The sequence below is a fragment of the Tympanuchus pallidicinctus genome, unplaced genomic scaffold (genome assembly GCF_026119805.1).
Source record: "Tympanuchus pallidicinctus isolate F22 unplaced genomic scaffold, pur_lepc_1.0 scaffold15, whole genome shotgun sequence".
NCBI classification, from domain to species: domain Eukaryota; kingdom Metazoa; phylum Chordata; class Aves; order Galliformes; family Phasianidae; genus Tympanuchus; species Tympanuchus pallidicinctus.
This window is the reverse complement of record NW_026294669.1, coordinates 21,805,910-21,827,116: the sequence shown is the minus strand read 5'-3', so window position 1 is coordinate 21,827,116 and position 21,207 is coordinate 21,805,910. Positions and strand designations below refer to the sequence as shown.

The following is a 21,207-nucleotide window of genomic DNA, read 5'->3' as shown; positions in this document are numbered from 1 at the left end:
TATGTTCACTTGAAAACTTAGAATTCTTCACTGAACTGATCTTAATGAAACAATTTTATCCTCCACAGATTGCTGTTTCATCACATATGAGAGTGACTCGCTCTAAAAACACTTATTCTCTTGAGATTCGGAATGCTGCAGTGAGTGACACTGGAAAATACACAGTTAAGGCTAAAAATTACCACGGGCAATGCTCTGCTACAGCCTCTTTGACTGTATTCCGTAAGTTCATTTTCTGCATCGTGTGTTGACATTAATGGGGTCTTTTTGCTGTGGTATGTCTACTAAAAGGATTTTTTATAAAAGCCAGCAAGGTTGATACAGGTATTTTAACCTGTTGCTATTTATTATGTGTATTGATATATCCACAAAACTAAAGACCATTAGAAATGGTCTTTAGAAATGAAAAATCTTCAGAGTGCCCACAGAGAAGCATGCAGATGTTCTTTCATAGCCCTAGCTGAGTGTTAACAGAAAGCTGAACATTTCTTCTAGGCTAAGACCTTGGTGCTGGCAAGCACTTTTTCCTGAATTACTAACAGAACCACATCCAATGAAACAAAATAATCCTATGTTGAAAACCGTTATGGTACCTTACGAACCAGATTTAAGATTTTATTGGCTGAACAAGGACATCTCTGTTCCTAGCACCATGGGGTTACTATGATTTGCTTGGATGACTGTGCTTGGGCTTAAAGGAAAGCTGCAGTAGCTGATCGTTTCTACAACTATGAACTGAACACACAGTTTCTCATTCTAATAATGGCTTTATTAGGAAATAGTGTGTTGACGATCTATTTCTTAAGTATGTCTTTCCCTTCCACCTGATACAACCTAGCAACCATTCTGTTTCCTACTTGTTTCATTTCCAAATTAGCATTTTTGTAACTTGGGCATCTTGAAACAAACAATTTTACACAATTATACTCTCCATTGCAGTTTTCCAATGAAAGCAAACTGAGCTAAGCTGTCTGTCTGTTCATTTCTGTGAAATTAACCATATAGACTGCATGACTTACTTAGTTAATGTGATGTTATTGGTTTTTCCTTCTATGTTTGTGATGCTCCTCAGCTCTAATTGAAGAACCTCCAAAGGAGGTAGTATTGAAGACAAGTGGCGACGCAAGCATGCACGAAAGTTTTTCTTCTCAATCCTTTCAAATGGCTGCTTCTAAACAAGAGGCTTCATTCAGCACTTTCAGCAGTAGCAGCATGACTGAAACGAAATTTGCAAGCATGTCTGCCAAAAGCATGTCCTCCATGAAAGAATCCTTTGTAGAGATGAGCTCCAGCAGTATTATGGGGAAATCTAGTATGGCTCAACTGGAAAGTTCAACTAGTAAGATGCTTAAATCAGGTGTGAGAGGTGAGCAATGAATTACTGGTAGAGTTAGTGCTTTGAATATCTTGAAATAGTCCTTGAAGTAAACCTGCTACACCTCACAAGTTTAGTGGAAACAAACTAACTTGGTATTTCTTTTCCTGTTTTGTAAAGGAGTACCACCAAAAATTGAAGCTCTGCCATCTGACATCAGTATTGATGAAGGAAAAGTTCTCACATTATCTTGTGCTTTTTCGGGTGAACCTGCTCCTGAAATAACGTGGTACTGCAGAGGGAGAAAAATTACCAGTCAGGACCAGCAAGGCAGATTCCACATTGAAACTAGTGAAGATCTAACCACCCTGATCATCATGGATGTCCAGAAGAATGACGGTGGAATTTACACTCTGAATTTAGGAAATGAATTTGGTACCGATTCTGCCACTGTGAATATTAATATTCGATCAATTTAGAAAGCTTGATCTGTATTATTTACACTTGTCTTTTTACAAGTGATTAATATATGGACTGATCTGTAAATATTAAAAAAAAATATTTTTGTACCTACCTGAATGAGACAAAGTCCAGAGATATACGTTATGACTTATAGTCATTATTGACCTAAGAATTTTAAACACTTTTTTCACTGACATGTACATACTGTATATAGCCGAAGTTAACGGTTATGAAGTTTTGTACCATTTGTTTTACGACATTTTGAAATGTAACTTTTGGAATTAACAGTTGGTAGGAGAAAGTTTCCTGGCAAACGACTATCCTGCTCAACATTTAACTAATTTTTGTGCCTCAACTCATTGTTGATGTTTAAGAATGCCTCAACAGGTAGAGGGGCTCCCTGTTGAAGATTACCTACCACCAAGAGAGGATACTGTGCATAGTATTTCATACATGCACAAATAATTATGTTGAATCAGAAATGTAAGGCACTAGTGATATTTACATTTACCCTCCTGTAAGTATTACTTTAATGTTTTACATTGGATCTGATTATGTCATAATTTCCATACCTGACTGACAATTTCTGAACAAAGTGCAAGCGGCCAGCACTTTGTTCGACCACTGTTTGGGTGCTGCTTCTGACACACTGACTGTCTGAATGGCTTTAAAAAAGTAACATCACCTGGCCATCCCCATAATCAACAAAGCCATTTAGGTACTCAAGTGCAGCAGCAGTACCAACTCTTGGAGGTTTGTAGGGTGCAGTGATTGAGTTTGTGTAGTAGTATTAGACACTTAGTAGTCACTTACAGGCAACTAAGCAGTGAACCACAGTTTGAAAACAAGCTGTTGTTATATCAGGTATTGCCCTGCACTTCAATTTGCTGTAGTTCTTCTAATGTAGTATTAAATCTAATTGTTAGATGTTGAACCTCCTTGAGATAGAATTGTTCATTTAAAATAAAGCATGCTTTCTGCACCTTAAAGTCTGTGTTTGTTTGGTGTTTTGGTTTAATTGAGTATTTAAACCCCTTTGCGGGTTCACTTTTTTCCATAGGAAAAAAAATCGAAACAATTATAAACTAGCTGGGCACTACTCATGGAACAGTGAACACTGATACCACAGTGAAGTTAATCACAGAATGGCCCAGGTTGGAAGGGACCTCAAGGATCACGAATCTCCAACCCCCCTGCCACATGCAGGGCAACCAAGCTCCCCATTTAATACTAGACCAGGCTGCCCAGGGCCCCATCCAGGGACAGGGCATCCACAACCTCTCTGGGCAGCCTGTTCTAGCACCTCACCACTCTCATAGTAAAGAACTTCCCTGATATCCAACCTAAATCTTGCCTCCTTCAACTTAACACCAGGACAAGAGGATACAGTTTTATTTACCTTTTCAAAGAGTTGACTCCCCTCCTGTTTCTAGGCTCCCTTTTGGTATTGAAAGGCTGCAATGAGGTCATCCTGCAGCAGCCTTTTCTCCAGGCTGAATGAGCCCAGCTCCCTCGGCCTGTCTTTGTAGGGTAGGTGCTCCAGCCTCCAGCTCATCTTTGTGACGCTCCTCTGGACCCTCTCCAGTCGCTCTCTGTCATTTTTGTACTGGGAGCTCCAGACCTGGACACAGTATTCCAGATGGCGCCTTACAGGAGCAGAGTAGAGAGGGACAATCACTTCCTCTCTTCTGATGGAGCCCAGGATATCATTTGCTTTCTGAGCTGCAAGAGCAAGAAAAGAACAAGTCTCAGCTGAAGGAAAAAACATGCCTAGATGTGCCTTCAAAGCTAGGGCCTTGCTTGTGCAGCACACAGTGAGGTGCTAAAGACCTTCAAGATCCACGCTAGCTCAGCCTGTGTGGGTTACCAGAAACACAATAAGTAGCACCATTCACCAACTAGCAAAACTTACCTTGCTTCTCAGTAGGCTATGCTAGCTTAGTGTTGTACAGCACTAAGAGGACTACATTGCTGCTAGCCTCCCACCTGTAATCACCTAAGGAGCAAGCTCAGCACTGCAAAGGAGTCACGTAGTCAGAGACAAAATGACCTGAATTTCAGCTAATAAACCTCCATTTAGCTAATAAATGGAGGTTAAAATACAAAAGAAAGCTACGTTTTGGATCATGACAAGACAGTTGGTAGTGATGGAAATAGGCACGTTTAGAAACAATGACAAAGAATCTGAATGTGTGGTACTTTCCCTTAGAGACAGCAGTAAAAGAGATCAATATCTGATAACTGATCAAAAAAGAGATCAGTTCGCTACTGGAAATTCACTCTTCAATTGTCTCTACTGAATCTAGACATTTTTACTTGATCAAGCTGCAAGCAGTTCATGTGGTAGTATAAGCAAGTTAGTTCTGTCTGCAAGCACATCTAACTTTAAGCAGATGACTAACTCATATGCCTCAAATAGGATTTCAATAATGTACTTACCGAATTTGCTGGAGTACAGTTTTAATAGATAACTTGACATGCTGCTGAGCCTGTGTTCACAAGACAGTGAAGTTAACACTAAAACTGAGTGTCACTTTCATAAAACATCCCAAAACAACAGCAATTTTCATGACTAAGCATTCTCTGAATAAAAATAAGAAAATGAAGAATGAATGTCCAAAATTATTTACTTCCTCCAATCAGGTATTAATGCACTAATTACATAACTTTTGTTATGAAGGTCAGCTCCCATTCCCCACAGAAAAGAGCAATAATACAATTACGCATTTCTAGTTAGCTTTCCCCTGGACCTGGAAGCAAAAATATAATATATAATATTTTTATATAATATTTTTATAATTTTTATTATATATTTTTTCATATTTTATATAATATATTATATATATATACATATATTTAGTATATATCTTACACACCTGGCCCACTCTGGTTCTAGCTTAGTACAATTTTTCAGAATGACTTCATAGCTCCTAATGCCAAAAGTACTATGGTATATCATCTTCACTCATTTCACTTACTTAAACACACTTTCGGATTTCAGCCATAGTGCAGAAGTATATTAAGAAAAAAAAAAAAAAAAAAAAAAAAGCTGATTTATCTTTAGCAAGAATATGTTGCACATATACTAAAAGATATCTATCATTCCCGCTTTAGTCACATGGAAAAAAACCAAGAGAGTCCTGAAGTAATTAATTACAGGGAGCCGTTATACTTGAATCTAAACATTACAACTCTTATCTAACCAATCATGCCTAAAATATTTACCAGCAGTATTTTAAACACTGATTTACAACTACATGTACTGATCAGTGTCAGGGAAATGTTTGCACAGAATCCAGACTATTTATTTTCTCTGTAGGAGCTGAAAGTCAGAAACAGACTCCCATTAAAGTGACATGTACTTACCATATATATGTACTTACTGTATATATGTACTTACCATATATATGTACTTACCATTACATTGGAAAAAACTTGAGTGAAATTTCAGTAGGCGTTTCTAAACCAATATATATGATTCAACAGAACACCCAAATACGTCATTTACTTCTCTGAACGCTGCTTTTTTTTTACTACTTGCTTTTACAATTGCCTTAGGTGTCACACAGAATACATAAAAGCAAACATTTAGGAAAAAAAAAAGTAGAAGCATGTGTGGCTGATATGCAAATGACAGGTGCATGAAAACTGGCAGATCTGAGCACAAATGACAGCACTGAGCTGGAAGCCATTAATATCTCCATTCAAATGAGCCTTTCCATTTCCTCTGACAACCAACAGAATGGTTTAAAGACTGGTAGCCTACACAAGCAACAGTTTATGCTTTTTCTCAACGTTTGGATCTATTTTGATTTAGATGAATCAATATTCCAGAAGTTTATAATGAAACCTTCAAATCCAACCCCATCTGTCTTTTCCAAACTGCTTCAATACCACCAAATTATTCATAAACACCAGAGGAAGACGACTTAGACCAAATTAAAGAAGATTTGATTATAAAAAACAGATTTTGGTATGTGCTCAAGTACAAAAAAACCCTGTGCATTTATTTAGGAATTGTGTAAATGAAAAACAGTAAATGGCTTGCTTAAAGTGCTCTACAGCTAGGACTTCATAAACCAAGCTTATCTTAAAATGAACACCAACCCTCCCCCTTATGCCAAAAGCTTACAATGCTAACGCTAGCAACCTTATGGATTAAGGTGCTAGTAGGCACTGTTATACTATATTATACTACTCATGAATTACTTACTGAGTATCAGAATCTGATCTCACTTACAGTTAATGCAGATTTACACTGATGTAAATGAGAGCAGAATGCATCCCCTGGTGTACACCATCCTGAAACGACATGAAGGAATCACCAAAACAGAAGCTCCCTTTGTATAAATATGTCACAAATAAAATATGTCCAGATACAGATACACCTATCCATACCAACAGCAGCTTCATGGTCTAATAGTTCAGTTCTTACTTCTACAAGATGTGTTTTCAGCAAAGTATTACATGAGCAGAGTATATATTAGAAGTGCTGCATTAGCTACTTGTGATGCTACACACACCAGAAACAATTTATGCCCATTTTGAAACCTTTAGTAGATTTTTGTATCTTTAGTAGTGAAAGTAGGTAAAAAATTTTTGATGCAAAAGAAGAATAAATAAATACAATTATTAAATATCCAATGCTTGATACAAATGCTTCATATTAAGTTATTTGTATACTTTTTCTTTTTTTTAATAGAAAAATACATGAAATATTTCTACTCTCATTGGCTAAAAACAAGGACCAGATTATATATACCCTTGTGTTTTTAAAGAAGGCAATGTCAACTACCATCATGCTGCTAGAATAGATCCGTTAATGCCCAGTCCCACAGTCCTTACTCAGGCAAAAAAAAGCCCCAGCAGGGCCATCAAAGCTCCAGACAGACTGTTTATACAAATGATCAGCAGGCACAAGCTGCATTTTCTCCAAAAAGGAAAAAAAAAGAAAACACAAAACAAAACCTCTTTGCTAAAGTTTATAATCTGCAGGTTTACTACTGTATCAATCAGACCTTCAAACTTTTTAAGAGCAACATTTACAAATGTAGATGTTTATCTTTTAAACCATCATTTGTTCCAAAAAAATGCACATTCAAACTGTGAAATATTAGGAAAATACTCTTGCAAATAAACTATATAAAGATAAAATACACTTCAAAGATATTTTTCAGGTTATTCTATAAAGTGCAGAGAAATCCTTCTAAAAAGGGAAATTACTACTTCCTATAATAACAATATAATTACAGCAGCCTTTGCATAGCATTTTTTATAGAAAATTTAAACACTTTCAGCTTCTTCAGGAAGAAAAGGATGAGAGACTCCCTTCCAGGTCAGATCTTTCATTTGATATCGATCTATTTTCTTCCGGAATGGTTGATGACACCAGATTCCCATTTACAGCATTTCCAGGGCAGTGAGCAGATCCTATGAAGATATCAAGAAGATTTAAATTTCCAATTAAAAAAATCCCTCACCCAATCTGTCAGTTATTCTACTTGTTAAGTCTTCGCTCTTCATAAGGAATGAGATGCATAACTACTCTGGACTTCTAAAAGATTTCCATCAGTATCACACACAAGGATGATGGATATAATGAATGTTCACCTAGTATACATGTAGTAGCTTTTTAAAACAATTAGTACTGAATTTGGAGGACAGCTATCTGTGCAGACAAATGCCGCATGACAAAGATTTATTATAGAAAGAAAAACACTGGTGCACTATACACGTTTAATTAAAACAATTTCTATTATTAAAATTAAATTGATGACTTCTGCAAGTTGAGTATTGTTAGACTGCCTGTCAGGAAAGAGGAAAAGCTAGGATAACTAGAAAACTCTGGTGTTAGCAGGAAGACGACTTTTCAGCAGTCCTGGAAAGAGTTAAGCTTGGTGAAGAAGGTCCAGATGTTAACAACCAAATCAAGACTGATGTGCAGTTACATTAGCAGAGAAACACAGAATGGAGTTTAAGCCAAGTTTATTAGCTTGGGATCGATGGTGGCAGATCCTAAGCTGGTGGCAGGTGACTGAGGCAAAAGTGGTTGTCATTCCACAATATGTGAGCATCAGAAAACCAAGGAAATGGTGTGGAGGTGCAAATATTTGTGACATGATAGCGTAAAAGCATTAGAACCTCTCTGGGCTCACACATGCTCTCAGCACTGCACAGGCCTCAGGTTTTTTTCAATCCAAGTGACGCACTAGGCATTCCAGAAGAAAGCAAGACTAAACCAGAACCAGCCAAGTTAAAAGTCTTCCTGAGAGGAGTTACAACACAGTCCAAAGGACAGCAAGAATCAAGATTGAAAAACCACAGAACCAAATACTAAATCCGTAGGGCCCATTAAAGCAGGAGAGACTACTGTTTAGTACAAACACTCCTGTTTTGGTTAGATCTCCATTTTAGATTACAAGCAGTCCTACTCACTTCAATACTTCAGCTTCAGTTGTAAGATTCTTATCAATATGAATGAAAACCAGAGAAATCAGTTACATAATACAGGTGCTTCAATCTGTAGTGTAGGAAATGTATAACCAAACCTTTTCCCTTGTACTGACATCAGCACTACAATACTTGACATAAACAGGGTAATAAATTCTACAGAAAGATACAAAAGAAAACAACCATCCCTCTTCCAAACTTACTCTGAGAATCTTCCAGGGGAGTGTCACTGTAAGATTCTGTATCTGAGTATGTTCTTCTGCGTTGCTGTGATAACCGATGGAGGGAAATTGGTTCTTTCACAGAGTGATTATCCCTATAAACAAAATGAGTTACATTAGTATGAAAAATCTGTAAGAATCCAAATTTGAAAACAACTTTGACTATAGATTTGTTGTTCAATCAATTATGTTTTTCACTATACTAACACAGAAATGACCTGGTCAACAGAACATCCTTGATTTTCATAATTTTAAAGCCTGAAAATTGAAATTAAAAAAATGCAGTTTGTTGTTTGCATGCAGAAGAAAATAGTTCAAACGTCCGAAAGATTAACCCAAAAAACAATAGTAGCACTTCAGGCTACATGTCTAAATTTATGAAGTTAGCAGAAGTCATTTGCATGAAGTTTCTAGCATGAATAAATATTTACAGAGCAAGTAACAGACACAGCAACACTTCAATTTTAGTGCTAGCAGGTTCTGCAAGGTGTTTTGAGAAAAAAATCTAATGGAATAGAAAAGTACCTTTCCGAATAACAAGGACCAGGATGGCTAATGGAACGCTTCATCTAGGAAAACAAAAAAAAGTCACAAGTTGTTTACAGGAATGATTCACACTGACATTAATTTATACTTTATTTACAGCCTCACAAAGAGGATGGGTGATTTTCTTTTAATTAAAAACAACTTTTGTTAAAAACAAAGCAAAACACAACAAAACCTGTTTAAACTCTAAAAAAGGAAAAAAATAAAATAAAATGGATTGCCACCAATGCTAAAGCGTTCACACAGGAAATGCAATTTAACCAAAATATGTGATAAACAGAAATACTGAGGTAGTCTTCTTCCCCCCTACCAAAAGACCATTTAAATTCTGCACACACAAAGCCAAAATTCTGTCCTTTGATTCTTTGTGGTTCTTCTGACACCACTGCCAAACTTTTACATATGAGCAGTATTACTTTAAATAAATAAACTGGAAGATAAATAGATTGGAAGAAAATAAGAAGATCAAAGCGCAAATAAAGGGAATCCCACAACAAAAAGCTACAATACAACCCATCTTAGAATCTACGTATGCAATTAATGAGATATTTAAGACAATTCTGCATATACTGTCCTCCTAAAAGAAACAATTAGTAACAATTATGCAAGCAGTATCTTTACTATTATTTACCTTTTTGATAAATAAGATTATATTACACTAATATAAACATTTTTGAATGACATACATTGAAAGATATGTTATACTGCTGAAGTGCTTCTAGTATTCAATTCTCAGTAATTTCATGGATATCTCAGTATAGGATCTTGATAGGTATGACAAATTACTCTGATTACATAAAGGCTAGAAAACAAAGACTGGAAACAGAGAAGTATTGTTTTACTAAATATTTAAAACCAGCACTCAACATAGCAAAGTCAAGATTCCATCTGCTGACATCAAAGCACACAGCAATACTTTTCTACCATTTTTCTTCCCATAAACAACAACATGATCCTTAGAGAAAAAAAGCATTTTAAAAGTGTCTAACCATTTGGACAGGTGATGGTGACACAGGAGAAACTAAGGGATCGGGATGAGGCAGCTGGAACATTTCTGGCTTAAACTTGGCATTAGCAATCTTCACGCATTCTTCAAGTGTTGTGATAAATGTATTACACGTGGCACTAAGCAAGGAAGAGGCTTCATTCATGTTCTGAAAGCAAATGAAAGCAGAAGTATAAGCAAGAAAAAAGACAAACACAATTTTCCCATACACCCACTAAATTCCATCCTTACTATTAAGACCTAACAGTAATTCAGAATCACAGAATCCTTAGAGTTGTAAGGGACCTATAAAGGTAATCTAGTCCAACCCCCCTGCAATGAACAGGGACATCCACAGCTAGATCAGGTTGCCAGGGGTGTGATCCAGCCTCACCTTGAAAGTCTCCACAGGGATGGGGCATCCACCACATCTCTGAGCACCCTGTTCCAGTGCCTCACCACCCAAGTTATCAAAGATTTTTTCCTTATAGATAACCTAAATTTAACCTCTTCGAGCTTGCAATTCATTCTCCCTTGCTATATCGCCACAGACCCTGCTAAAGAATCTGTCCCCTTCTTTCCCGTAGCTCCGCTTTGGATACTGAAAGGCCACCAAAGAGACTTCTCCACTCCAGGCTGAACAGTCTCAGCTTTCTCAGCCTATGCTCATAGGAGAGGTGTTCCATCCCTTGGATCACTTTTGTGGCCCTGCTCTGGATATGCTCTAACAGGTCATGCCTTTCTAGCAATGGATTCCACATCTGGACACAGTATTCCAGGTAAGGCCTCACCAACACAGAGTAAAAGGGCAGGATCACCCTTTTTGACCAGCTGGCTATGCTTCTTTTGATGCAGCCTAGGATCCAATTGGTTCTCTGGGCTACAAGGATGCATTGCTGGCTCATGTCTGGCTTCCCATCCACCAGTATCCCCAGGTCTTTTTCACCAGGGCTGCACACAATCTTTTCACCCCCCTGCTTGTATTGATGGAGAGGGTTGCCTCAACTCAGGTGCAAGATCTTACATTTGGACTTGCCGAGTCTCATGATCAGGTGGCCAGTAGAAGACAAAAATCACAAGGCTCCCTTTGCTGCCTTGGTCTCTAAGTGTCACCTAACGGCTTTTGACTTGCTCACGACTATTCTTTCGGGAAGCTCTTCACATGCTATTCCTTTTCTGACACAGATAGCAACACCCCCTCCCCTCCTTCGTTGCCTGTCCCTTTTGAACAGCTTGTAGCCATTGATAGCCATGCTCCAATCATGGGAATCATCCTACGAGGTTTTGGTGACAGCAACTATATTGCTGTTTTCTAGTAGCACAGTATCTTCCAGATCCTCCTGTTTGTTTCCAAAGATACATGCATTGGTGTAGAGACACTTCAAGCTGGACAGCTGGTCTTGTCATCTCCTTAAAGAATAACTCCTAAATTCCTTTTAATTATTTCCCTTAATTTTCTCCATTGCCTTTTATCACCCCAGCAGTCACTGCCTCATCATCATACCATTTGTCTGGACTGCAGTTTTGCCAGCACCTCTCAAAGAAGCGGATCCTTCAATGCCCCTTCTAGTATCTGTCCCTCTAATATAGCTATGCCATTCCACACCTTATCAATGGAAGGGAAGGCTCACTTCCCCTGCCCCCTATCCTCCTTTAAAACTCTTCCAATCAGCAATACAGCAATGATAGTGGAGTGGCACAATCCTAGGCTAGAGCAAATGAAAACAAGTCCAAACGCAGCAGCCGCCGTGGACACAGAAACAAAGGAAAGAATTACTGCTTATCTTTGGAATGCCTCAGGCAGAAAGGCAGGGATCTCCAGCAAGATACCCTTGCCTCTACTGCCAACCCTTAAATGAGATCTGGGAAAGAGCAGATCTTGCCTCCATCCTTTCTGGTCACTCAGGTGCGTTGCATACACCTGAGCTCTCTTAGGTTGATCCTGCCTTCCCACCAGGTGCTCAATCACTGGTTCAGGCTATGACTTAGCACTTCCCCTACAAACGCTATAATATTTTTACTAGTAGCAGATATAACAGGTCTTCTGTCCTTTTAACCAGTATTAGTATTACGTAGACACAAGCATTCAAAAACTGAGTTGAAGTTAGATCTCCCAAAATTATGAAGAAGGGAAAAGAACGTAAGTTGTCAGTGGAACCTTAAGCAGAATAAGGTACCTAATACCATTACAGACATTCAATACCTCAATGCTGGGAGGAGAGCAAGTCTCATCATGGTGAACAAATTCTTGTATTGTATGAACTTGCTGCATCAGAAGATCACAGTAGAGACGAAGTTCAGACATTTTGGTTTTAAGAGATTCAGTGGTCTCACTTATCTCTGTAAGAAATAAAGGAAATATCAACTTACAGCATAATAATTGCTTAAACTATCATTACTTACTGGAAACTTAGGTACAGATCTTTCACAGTGGTACAAGCGCAGAGTGCAGTCTGTGTTCAATTAAAATGGCATGGAAGGTAGAGTGGAGTAGACTACAACCAAGTTCTTTGATCTATAGTAGTTCCACAGGTAGCCTTAGGCATCACCAACTTCAAGAAAACCCGATGGACTGACTCTAAGAAAAACAATACCAGGACGGAGACTTGGTGGCATCAATCTGTCTACCTGCTACTCCTGGGCCAAAACTCCGTCATCCGTTTTACAAAATGCCACCCTTTAGCAAACTCTGCCCATTATAATACCAAAACACACCTCCATTCCAAAAGCTACCTGCCTCCAAGGTGCAAACAAAAAGCAAAGCACAAGAATTTTATGCCAATCAGAACCAAGTAACGTAATGACTAGAGCTAGTCAAGCCCCATCTGCAGAGTAAGAAATGCTAAAAAAATTGGCTTAAGAGAGTGGGAAGATAAGGAAGATACATTTGCAGACAAGCGAGAGACAGACCATCTCTGATTCCTAAAATCAGTCAATGAGCTGACTGAAAGCTGAAAGAGTTTTCCCCACACCATAAGGTTGCCTACTGGGTAAGGTTCACACACTCAGCTATATTGAGCACTTTCTCAGGAAACTTTGTAATCTGTATAGAGTTAGTTTTATAATTTAGTGTGCTTGTGGCCAGGCTGCATTACAATTAGTTATTCCATGTGCACTGCATTGTTTCTGATTAGCCTCACACACTTTGCAGACAGTGAATTAATCACCAGCAATCTAAAAGCACCCGTTATCTGTTGCTAATGAACTGCACAATACAAATGATTTAGCTGTGTGGGGCCAAAAGGTTGTAAACTAACATGGAACACCACTAGACAATTAGTTTGTACTTTTGGTAACTGATGCTACTTTAAGGACAATCAGAAAGAAGCGTATAACAAGAAAATAAAGTTGAAATCTCTCTCAACTACAGTGCAATATAGAAAAAAAAAGTCACTAAATGAAAATTTAGCAGACTGCAGAAATGGTTACAACAAAACAGCAAAAATACTGCGCAGAAAATAAAAGCAATTATATAGAATCAGACCGGCAGCAGCTGAAATTAAATGGCTTCATAACCACTACAAACAACACAGTCGTAACAGTAAGTTGCTGATGCTTCTCGGTCAAGAAGGTAATCCTTTCCCTCTAGTCAAGGCTTGTGAAATCACATCTGGAGTACTCTGCTCAATCTGGACTCCTCAGTGCAAGAAAGATATGAGCACATTGGACCACATCTGGCAAAGTATTGTGAAAATGATAGGGGACTGGATTCTCTGACATACAAGGAGACAGAGAGGCAGCTGCAAGCGTTAAGGCGTGGGCAAATATTGCGTGGGCAGTTTGTAGATAACTCAGTATTTGACAGGAAGATTTGAAGAAGACATAGCCAGACTGTTCTCAGTGACAGGAAAAAATGTAATGGGGAAAAAACTGAAACATAGGATATTTCATCCAAGCTTGGGAAAATAGTTTTGTACTATTGTAGTGGACTGTTTTATTAGGAAACTGTAGTATTTCAATCCTTGGAGATACTAAAACTGAGCTAGCTGTGGTCCTGGGCAGCCTGCTATAATTGAATCTGCTTCAGCAGGTATATACACTATCTCAAGAGGTCTCTTTCTCCAGACTCAACTACTCTGTGAAAAGATTTGGAAAGATGAGAATATACACACATTTGTACACACCTCGGGTTAACCAGGAGAGATCACCTTATTTACATTCTCTTTCTTACATTAATTCCCTTTAAATATTTTGATTTTGGTTTTCAAGAGGCCTTTAGTCTGATTCAGTAAAGTACTTGTGTGTTGCCTTCCTGTAGTGGAGGCGATTTCATCCAGTGGGTTTTTGGAAGAATTTTCTTCCGTAAAAGGAAACTTAAACAATGCTCACATATTAAAATTCAGGATGCATTACTGTCAAATAGGACAGAGCTGAACACGTTCAGAAATTTTAAGAATAAAGGATGTGACTGATTTTACACAGAAGTGGTTCTGTGTAGTCTCAAACAGAATAAAGACACAGAGTATCCACTACTGCAGTGTCTGTAAAAATGCATTAGGCAAAAAACTAATGAACATACATACCTTCTCAAAAACAGCCCTGGGAATCAGATATCCAAACTCTATAGACTTTGACTTTAAACTGCTTGTTCCTAACTGCCCACAGTCAGGCTCCTAACCAAACATGGAGTATTTGTTAAAAGAGAAATGATACAAGTTTCTTTGAAGTAAATTGAACTCATATACTCTACTTCATATGATTACAGCAACATTCCTGGAATGCCAAATAGAAACATGGTGCAGGACAAATCTGAAGAAGGCAAAGTAATCCAAATTGAAAAGCAATACAGAAAGGAGAAGTGATAAAGCCTGTGAGCAGCAAAATAAAGTCAATAACAGACTACGTAACAGTTATTTGCATCAGTCATTACCATATCTCAAATACCACGGGGAAATATACCCTACAGATGATTAGAAACGATGACAACTTTTATTTTAAAGACAACAGTGCTGAATTTCTACCACAGTATTTTTGCTATCATTACCTGAAATTGTGCAAAAGTGGTTGACTTGTGCATGGGAACACACATACCTTTTTCTTTTTTTGTTCTAGTATCTGCTAAACAGGCCTTTGCACTTCCCAGTGCTACCAGCCACCTCTGCCTTTCAGCTGCATTAACTGCTTTCATATAGAAATGCTGTTCCCCTGGGATGATTAACTCCATTCTGGTGTTGTCTGTTGCATGGACTAAAGATATAAAAGAGAAAAAGAAGTTTTAAGAAAACCAAACCAAAGCAAAACCACAAAAACTACAGCTCACACACCCTAACCTGGTAACACTTATTTATTAAATAAAAAGATCTCAAAGCAATATCTCTGTACTGCTGGCAAACAACAGAAAACCCAGAACAGCTCCCTAGTGCATCTTCTTCAAGAGAAAAGGCAGGAGCATCAAACACCGAACAACGCAAATAGAAGGACATTTCCTTACTGCATTAACAATTCACTGCACCTTAACCTGTAGTAACAGCTGCACTCTAACTCTGATCTAAAGATGGCAAACTTAAGAGTTTCATTGCAAGAAGTACTTACAGAGATCTAAAAAGCATTATACAAGACTAAAAAGTGAATTAATCTCCCCTGCTGTCAGGTCACACAGCCCTAGAAACAAGAACTGAGGTGGACTCTGCTTACAGTCCATTATATCCATTACTACGTCTTCAACAGAATACTTTGCTGAGTTCACATTACCAACCACAGTTTCTCCAGATCCACTTCCCACTAGCCATGGATGTAGGAGATAATCAAATCTAGACTTCACCTATCATCCTTCATACACCATAAGAACAAAACAACAAAAATGACTCAAGAAAACAAAAGACTGAGCATCTCTGCTTTCTAAGCATCTCCCCCCTTTCAGGTTACTGCCGCCACTCTTGTCCCTTACATGACTGAAGAGAGGTATAAACAATTAGCCTAGGCAACTTCAAGCACAGGCCACATGCACACAACTATTCAGAACAAAGAAGAATATATTGTGGGTTTTGAATTACAATACTAATTAAAAAAAAAAAAAGCTCTAAACGCCCCAAACTTTTCTTTCGTTACCATTTCATAATTCATACTCGTATCATTCGTAAACTACAAAGCAATCATGTTGAACTATAAATACACAAAAAGAGGAAGGAAAAATCTATGATGCAAACTGTACATTGGTTGGTCTCTTCCACCTCCCCAACACCTAAAATTTCTTCTAGCAGAAATCCAACTCTTACCTTTTATTTCACACACGGCCATCTTTATACTTCCTTTGCTGCCTTTGCAAACGTCATCCTGTGAATCATAGTACGACAATATCCCATTGTCTAAGACAAACCACCGAGGCTGCCAACCTGGCAAGATCAAAAACATGAAAAAGGAAGTTTAGTTTAATTACTAAATTGCAAATCAAATGCATCTCTTTGGCTGTTAAATCTTTTATGAACGATGCAAACATTATAGCAATCCCATGACACAACAGGAAATAAAGTCTGAATGAAATGGTCTGAAGACAAGAGCTGCTCTATCATCGCACCAGTATTATACAGCTAATTCATTCCCATTCTTTTTGAATGAAAGATTGGCAGTATTTCGGTTTCTACTACTTTCCATTCTACTGCAGAATGAAATTTTAATTTAGCCACTAATTAATCCCATTTTGAAGGGATACTTCTGAAGAAACATCTTTGTCCAAATACATTTTTCAGGTAGACTTCTTTTAGATTGTAGTCATAGAAATAACTGCCATCACAAGTGCCACATTCAGTCTCCTCTACCTACTGTATTTCAGTGAAAAGGTTTGCATGCCACATTTGACCACTGACACACCACTGCCTCTGAAGGTAGCTCAGCTCCACTGCTCAACAACTTAATGTCAAGCACTGTACAGGGAACTGAGATGCAGCTTATATTATGTAGAGTCCATTTGCAAGGACAGATTACACCAACACCACTCAGATTTTCACCAGCTTTGCATCAGCAAAACTATTTCATGATCACTGACCTTATTCTGCTATAAAACTGAGCAGTTTATACAGGAATCTCTGAGAACTCTACAGAGCATTATGACAAATAGAAATGCTAATATATTTTAACTCACGAGGGCCCACGACAACAATTCTATTTATTTCTCTTAGAGATGTTTTATAAAACTCAATGTTCAGTAGAAAGGGTACCTTATTTCTCAATGCTATCAAAAAATATTTTTGCCTAGCAAATTACCTTTCTTTCTAAAACAAACACAGAACTTAAGTATTCCTTGAGAGCATACCAAGAACTTGGACCCATTATAGGCTGTATCAGCTAGGCAATACAAACAGATGATCCCTCTATTTTACAACCTGAGACCACATTTCTAATTTCCTGTTCAGTTTTGATGGGACAGGAGTAATGTATGGCCAAGGCCTCAACACATTTGGTGACACAACGATGTGGTCTTTGGGACTCACCATGCCCCCAAACCAGCAAACCAAGCTGTAGCCATCTAGCACCCACACGTTGTAACACTGCAGTTTAGACAGCCATCACTCTTGAACATCTGCTAACATGAGCAGTATGAAGCCTTTTAGTCACTACCACTATTAATGCTAATTCAAGAAGCACAGGACCAGATCACATGAAACACAGTATCACAGACTCATTAAGGTTAGAAAGCCATCAAATTTAGCAACAAACCTATCACCACCAGGCACATAGAAACATGTCCTTCAGCACTACATCTAAACATTGCTTGAACACCTCCATGGACAGTGACTTCATCACTTCCCTCCACAGCCTGTTCCAGTATCACAATTCCAAGATAAGGAAATAATAACATGCAATATCTCTTTAAGTTATATATTAGCTGTAACAGCATACATCTTTATCTTTCAAAATGCAGGCTTGTACTCAATAGGCAGATCCACATTCTCATAAAAACAGAATATTAAAAACAAGCAAACCAACAAACAAAAAAACCACAATCACTAAGGGAGGCCAGATCCCATAAGAAAAAAAATAATCAAGTTATATGTGTACAAAACCACTTACGCTAAAACAACGTGCAACGAAACGACTGCACAGAAGACCATGTCCTATAAAATGCACCTCTGAAATGCACTAGCTTTTCGTTGTTTTTTTTTTTCCCCAGTGGAGTGGTGTTGCACTCTGAACTACCCTTATCTCCTTGGCACATGCATTAAGTCAATGAGCATCCAAATAGTCTTATTCTGATAAAAAGAGACTGTATATAGATGATTATTTCTGCCTCATATTATGCTGGCGTTGGAAAAAAAAACAAAACAGAAGGTGCCTCACAAAAGTAAGCAAAAGAACAAAACCACTTCTAACTTGAGTTTAGATGAGTAACCAAATCTGATATTTGACAAAATACTTAACAAAATTTGTATTTTACAAGTCCCTAGATGCACCCATATTACTGAAGCTAGAGAGGAGTCTCCTTTGTTGTTAAAGAAAGAGGAAACTAAATAATATTTTCCACTGTGCTTCAGCAGTGATAACAAGCTGCTTGGCTACTACTGTGAAAACTACAATAAATACTACGGCCTCTTTTTGGCTACAAAAACACAGAGCAGAGTAACAACAAGGTTAGTAACGATACTGGAAAAAAAAAAATCAGTAATACACTTGGTTTTCTGAAACTTGATTCCCTGCTATACTCAGGAAATTCTACAGAATTTCTGACACCATAATTTTCAAATGCAAAAGCAGTAGATGCCCTCAGTTGGGCAACACATGTGGAAGGAAGGGTCCTGCAAATTGGCAGTTTAGAGGGTGACTGACTATTAGAGGCAGTCATGTACACATACATGTAACTGTCTATTGTACAGCGCTTTCAATTACTGGTACAAATTTACCTATTAGGTAACAGACCAAATGAGAAGTTCGTAATAAACACCACAAGGTATCATGTTTTCTAAGCCTTCATAGCTTTGCACCACTCCACACTAAAAACTCAATTCCCTGAAGCAGAACAGCACACACAAGGACCAGGAGACTGAGAGGGCAATGAAGTCAATGGTTGCCAAGACGAGGCTTGATTAGGCACAGCATGGGATCCAGCACAACCTACTCTACAGGCAGAATCAGTTATATTACAGCACTAGAAAAAAAATCTTGAAACCTTGAAAGTGCAGCCCACCCACTGCTATCTCCAGACAGAGATGACGTCTCTGTTATGGGAGGATGGTGCAAACAACGCTGCGCTTTCAGACAGCAAACACAGATAATGCAGATCTGTGGTCCACAGCAGCTCTACAGATGCAATTCCTGCATATCTTACCCTGAACTCCAGCTTTTGTATGTTTTAGTTAGGACAGAGAAGCAGAGACTTTAGAAACCAACATCCAAAACCCAATTAGGAGAATTCAGACTTCAGGAACATTGAGCACTGAAGATTTCCGGCAACCCTACCTAATTATGAACAGGTTGCCTAGTAAGTCTGTGAATGCCCCTTCCATGGAAGGATTAAAGGCCAGGCTAGATGGGCTCTGAGCAACTTAGGCTACAGGGAGGTACCGCAGCCTATAGCAAAGGATTGGAATTACATGATGTTAGAGGTCCTTTCCAACCCAAACCATTCTACAAGCCCTCAACAGCAAGCAACACTACCCAGCAGATCCGCACCCGGCAAATAAAAGCCATTTCTCATGAAAACAGAAAGAGCAACATCCGAGCTCGCAGAACGAGACGCCGGGACGGAGGCTCCCCGCCCAGCTGCCAGAGGCCCCATCGAAACGCAGGGGTCAGCCCCGCAGCCGAAGCCCTCCGCCCAGCACGAGGCAGGGCGCGACGCCGGGGCCCACACGCAGCCCCCCCCAGGCCGAGGCCCAGAGCCCCGCACCGCAGGCCCGACCGTTCCAAAGGCCGCCGCAGGCCCGGCCCGCCGCCTACCCGCCAGGTAGTTGGTCCACTTGTACAGGACTCCTTCCATCGCTCAGAGCTCCGCTCCGGGCCGCATCCTCCCGCTCCGCCTGGTGAAAGGGCGGGCGCCGCCGCGGAGCCGGGGCTCGGCTCGCCGCTACTCTTCGCGCGGAGGCGGAGCCGCCCGGCCCAGCTCGGCTCAGTCCAGAAGCGGCGCGGCCCGCGCCGGCCCCGGCGGCGCCACCCGCCCGGTGGGGCGCTCCGCGCTCCCCATGCGCGGTTCCCTGGCCGCTCCCTCACGGCCGTTTTGCTTCCTGGGCCCGCCCACCCGGACGGGAGGCTCCGCCCCTCCGGCCGCGGTGCCACGCCGGCGAAACGCGATGGGCCGCAGGCTGAGCCTGCTCCTGGCTGCGCTGGCCCTGCTGGCGGCCCCGGCACGGGCCGAGGAGGAGGTGAAGATAGAGGTGCTGCACCTCCCCGATGCCTGCAGCCCCAAGAGCAAGAAGGGGGACCTGCTGAACGCGCACTACGACGGCTTCCTGGCCAGCAACGGCTCCAAGTTCTACTGCAGGTGGGGGCGGCGGCGGTGGACGTGGCGCGGCCTTCCCCGAGCAGCGGGCACGGGAGCGGCCGGCAGCGGCGTGCCTCCTCCTTTCAGGCTCCTTCATCCTGTATGTACCAAGTGCCGAGGGTGCTGGAAGGGAAGCGGTAGGCACGCTGGTCGGCCCAGGCCGACAATGAGACTGCAGCTGCGAGCGCTTTCCTCCTTGTCCCGAACTGCCTCGGGGAAGCCTTCCCTCAGGGTCAGCCCTCGCCCGTGTTTTGACAGATGTTACAGGCAGTGGCCTAAATTAGGACCCAGCCTCAGTTCATCCTTCCCCTTCTATTATTTAAGAAAAAAAATCAACAGATAACCCTACATTTAACTACAGTTTTACTTGCATTTTTTCCCCCCATTGGAGTGAACATTCTTAACACAAAAGCTCTCTTACACATGTAATTATAAATGTAGCAGAAAAATAGCATTATACTTAAGGTATTATTACTATTTAAACATTCTTCTGTTTTAATAATAGAATCATAGAATGGCTTTGGGTTGGAAGGGACCACAGAGATCATCTAATAATGTAATGCATGCTTTCACTGACTGATAACCTAAAGTAATTTTAAAAATACATAGAAATGCTAAATTTGTTGTTATCCACTTAATTTTTTTTTTTAACAGTCGGACGCAAAATGATGGTCATCCAAAATGGTTCGTTCTGGGTGTTGGACAAGTCATAAAGGGGTTGGATATTGCTATGATGAATATGTGTCCTGGAGAAAAACGGAAAGTGGTCATCCCTCCATCATTAGCATATGGACAGCAAGGATATGGTAAAAAAAAA

At 39.9% G+C, this 21,207-nt stretch overlaps 4 protein-coding genes across 13 annotated transcripts in view; 2 read left to right on the top strand and 2 right to left on the bottom strand.

Annotated features, from left to right (window-relative positions):
- The window catches only part of TTN (titin), a 239,716-nt gene extending 236,950 nt beyond the window's left edge, over window positions 1-2,766 (top strand). For all 7 annotated transcript variants that reach the window (XM_052675513.1, XM_052675512.1, XM_052675511.1 and 4 more), the window contains 3 exons: window positions 69-222; window positions 1,073-1,366; window positions 1,496-2,766. In XM_052675513.1, the coding sequence (XP_052531473.1) occupies window positions 69-222; window positions 1,073-1,366; window positions 1,496-1,794 (747 nt within the window). In that variant the 3' untranslated portion in view covers window positions 1,795-2,766. The remainder of the gene's footprint in view (window positions 1-68; window positions 223-1,072; window positions 1,367-1,495) is intronic.
- PLEKHA3 (pleckstrin homology domain containing A3) lies at window positions 1,813-20,047 on the bottom strand. Of its 4 annotated transcripts, none has more exons than XM_052675559.1 (10): window positions 19,850-20,047; window positions 16,195-16,311; window positions 15,011-15,166; window positions 12,183-12,319; window positions 9,984-10,148; window positions 8,974-9,017; window positions 8,431-8,543; window positions 4,654-7,207; window positions 4,217-4,360; window positions 1,813-3,499 (listed from the first exon to the last, which is right to left on the bottom strand). In XM_052675559.1, the coding sequence occupies exons 1-8, from the start codon at window positions 19,887-19,889 to the stop codon at window positions 7,080-7,082; spliced, it is 900 nt and encodes a 299-aa protein (XP_052531519.1). In that variant the 5' UTR covers window positions 19,890-20,047; the 3' UTR covers window positions 1,813-3,499; window positions 4,217-4,360; window positions 4,654-7,079. The 4 variants fall into 4 exon arrangements, with proteins under 4 accessions (XP_052531519.1, XP_052531522.1, XP_052531520.1 ...); XM_052675562.1 differs by having other exon boundaries at window positions 4,217-4,266; XM_052675560.1 differs by having other exon boundaries at window positions 5,195-7,207.
- Window positions 16,195-21,207, bottom strand: part of PJVK (pejvakin) — an 18,620-nt gene continuing 13,607 nt past the window's right edge. Inside the window, exon 7 of the mRNA XM_052675556.1 lies at window positions 16,195-16,311. The gene's annotated coding sequence lies outside the window, so the exon portion shown is untranslated. The remainder of the gene's footprint in view (window positions 16,312-21,207) is intronic.
- The window catches only part of FKBP7 (FKBP prolyl isomerase 7), a 4,368-nt gene continuing 3,237 nt past the window's right edge, over window positions 20,077-21,207 (top strand). The window contains exons 1-2 of the mRNA XM_052675563.1: window positions 20,077-20,390; window positions 21,045-21,196. Coding sequence (XP_052531523.1) covers window positions 20,092-20,390; window positions 21,045-21,196 — 451 coding nt within the window. The 5' untranslated portion in view covers window positions 20,077-20,091. The remainder of the gene's footprint in view (window positions 20,391-21,044; window positions 21,197-21,207) is intronic.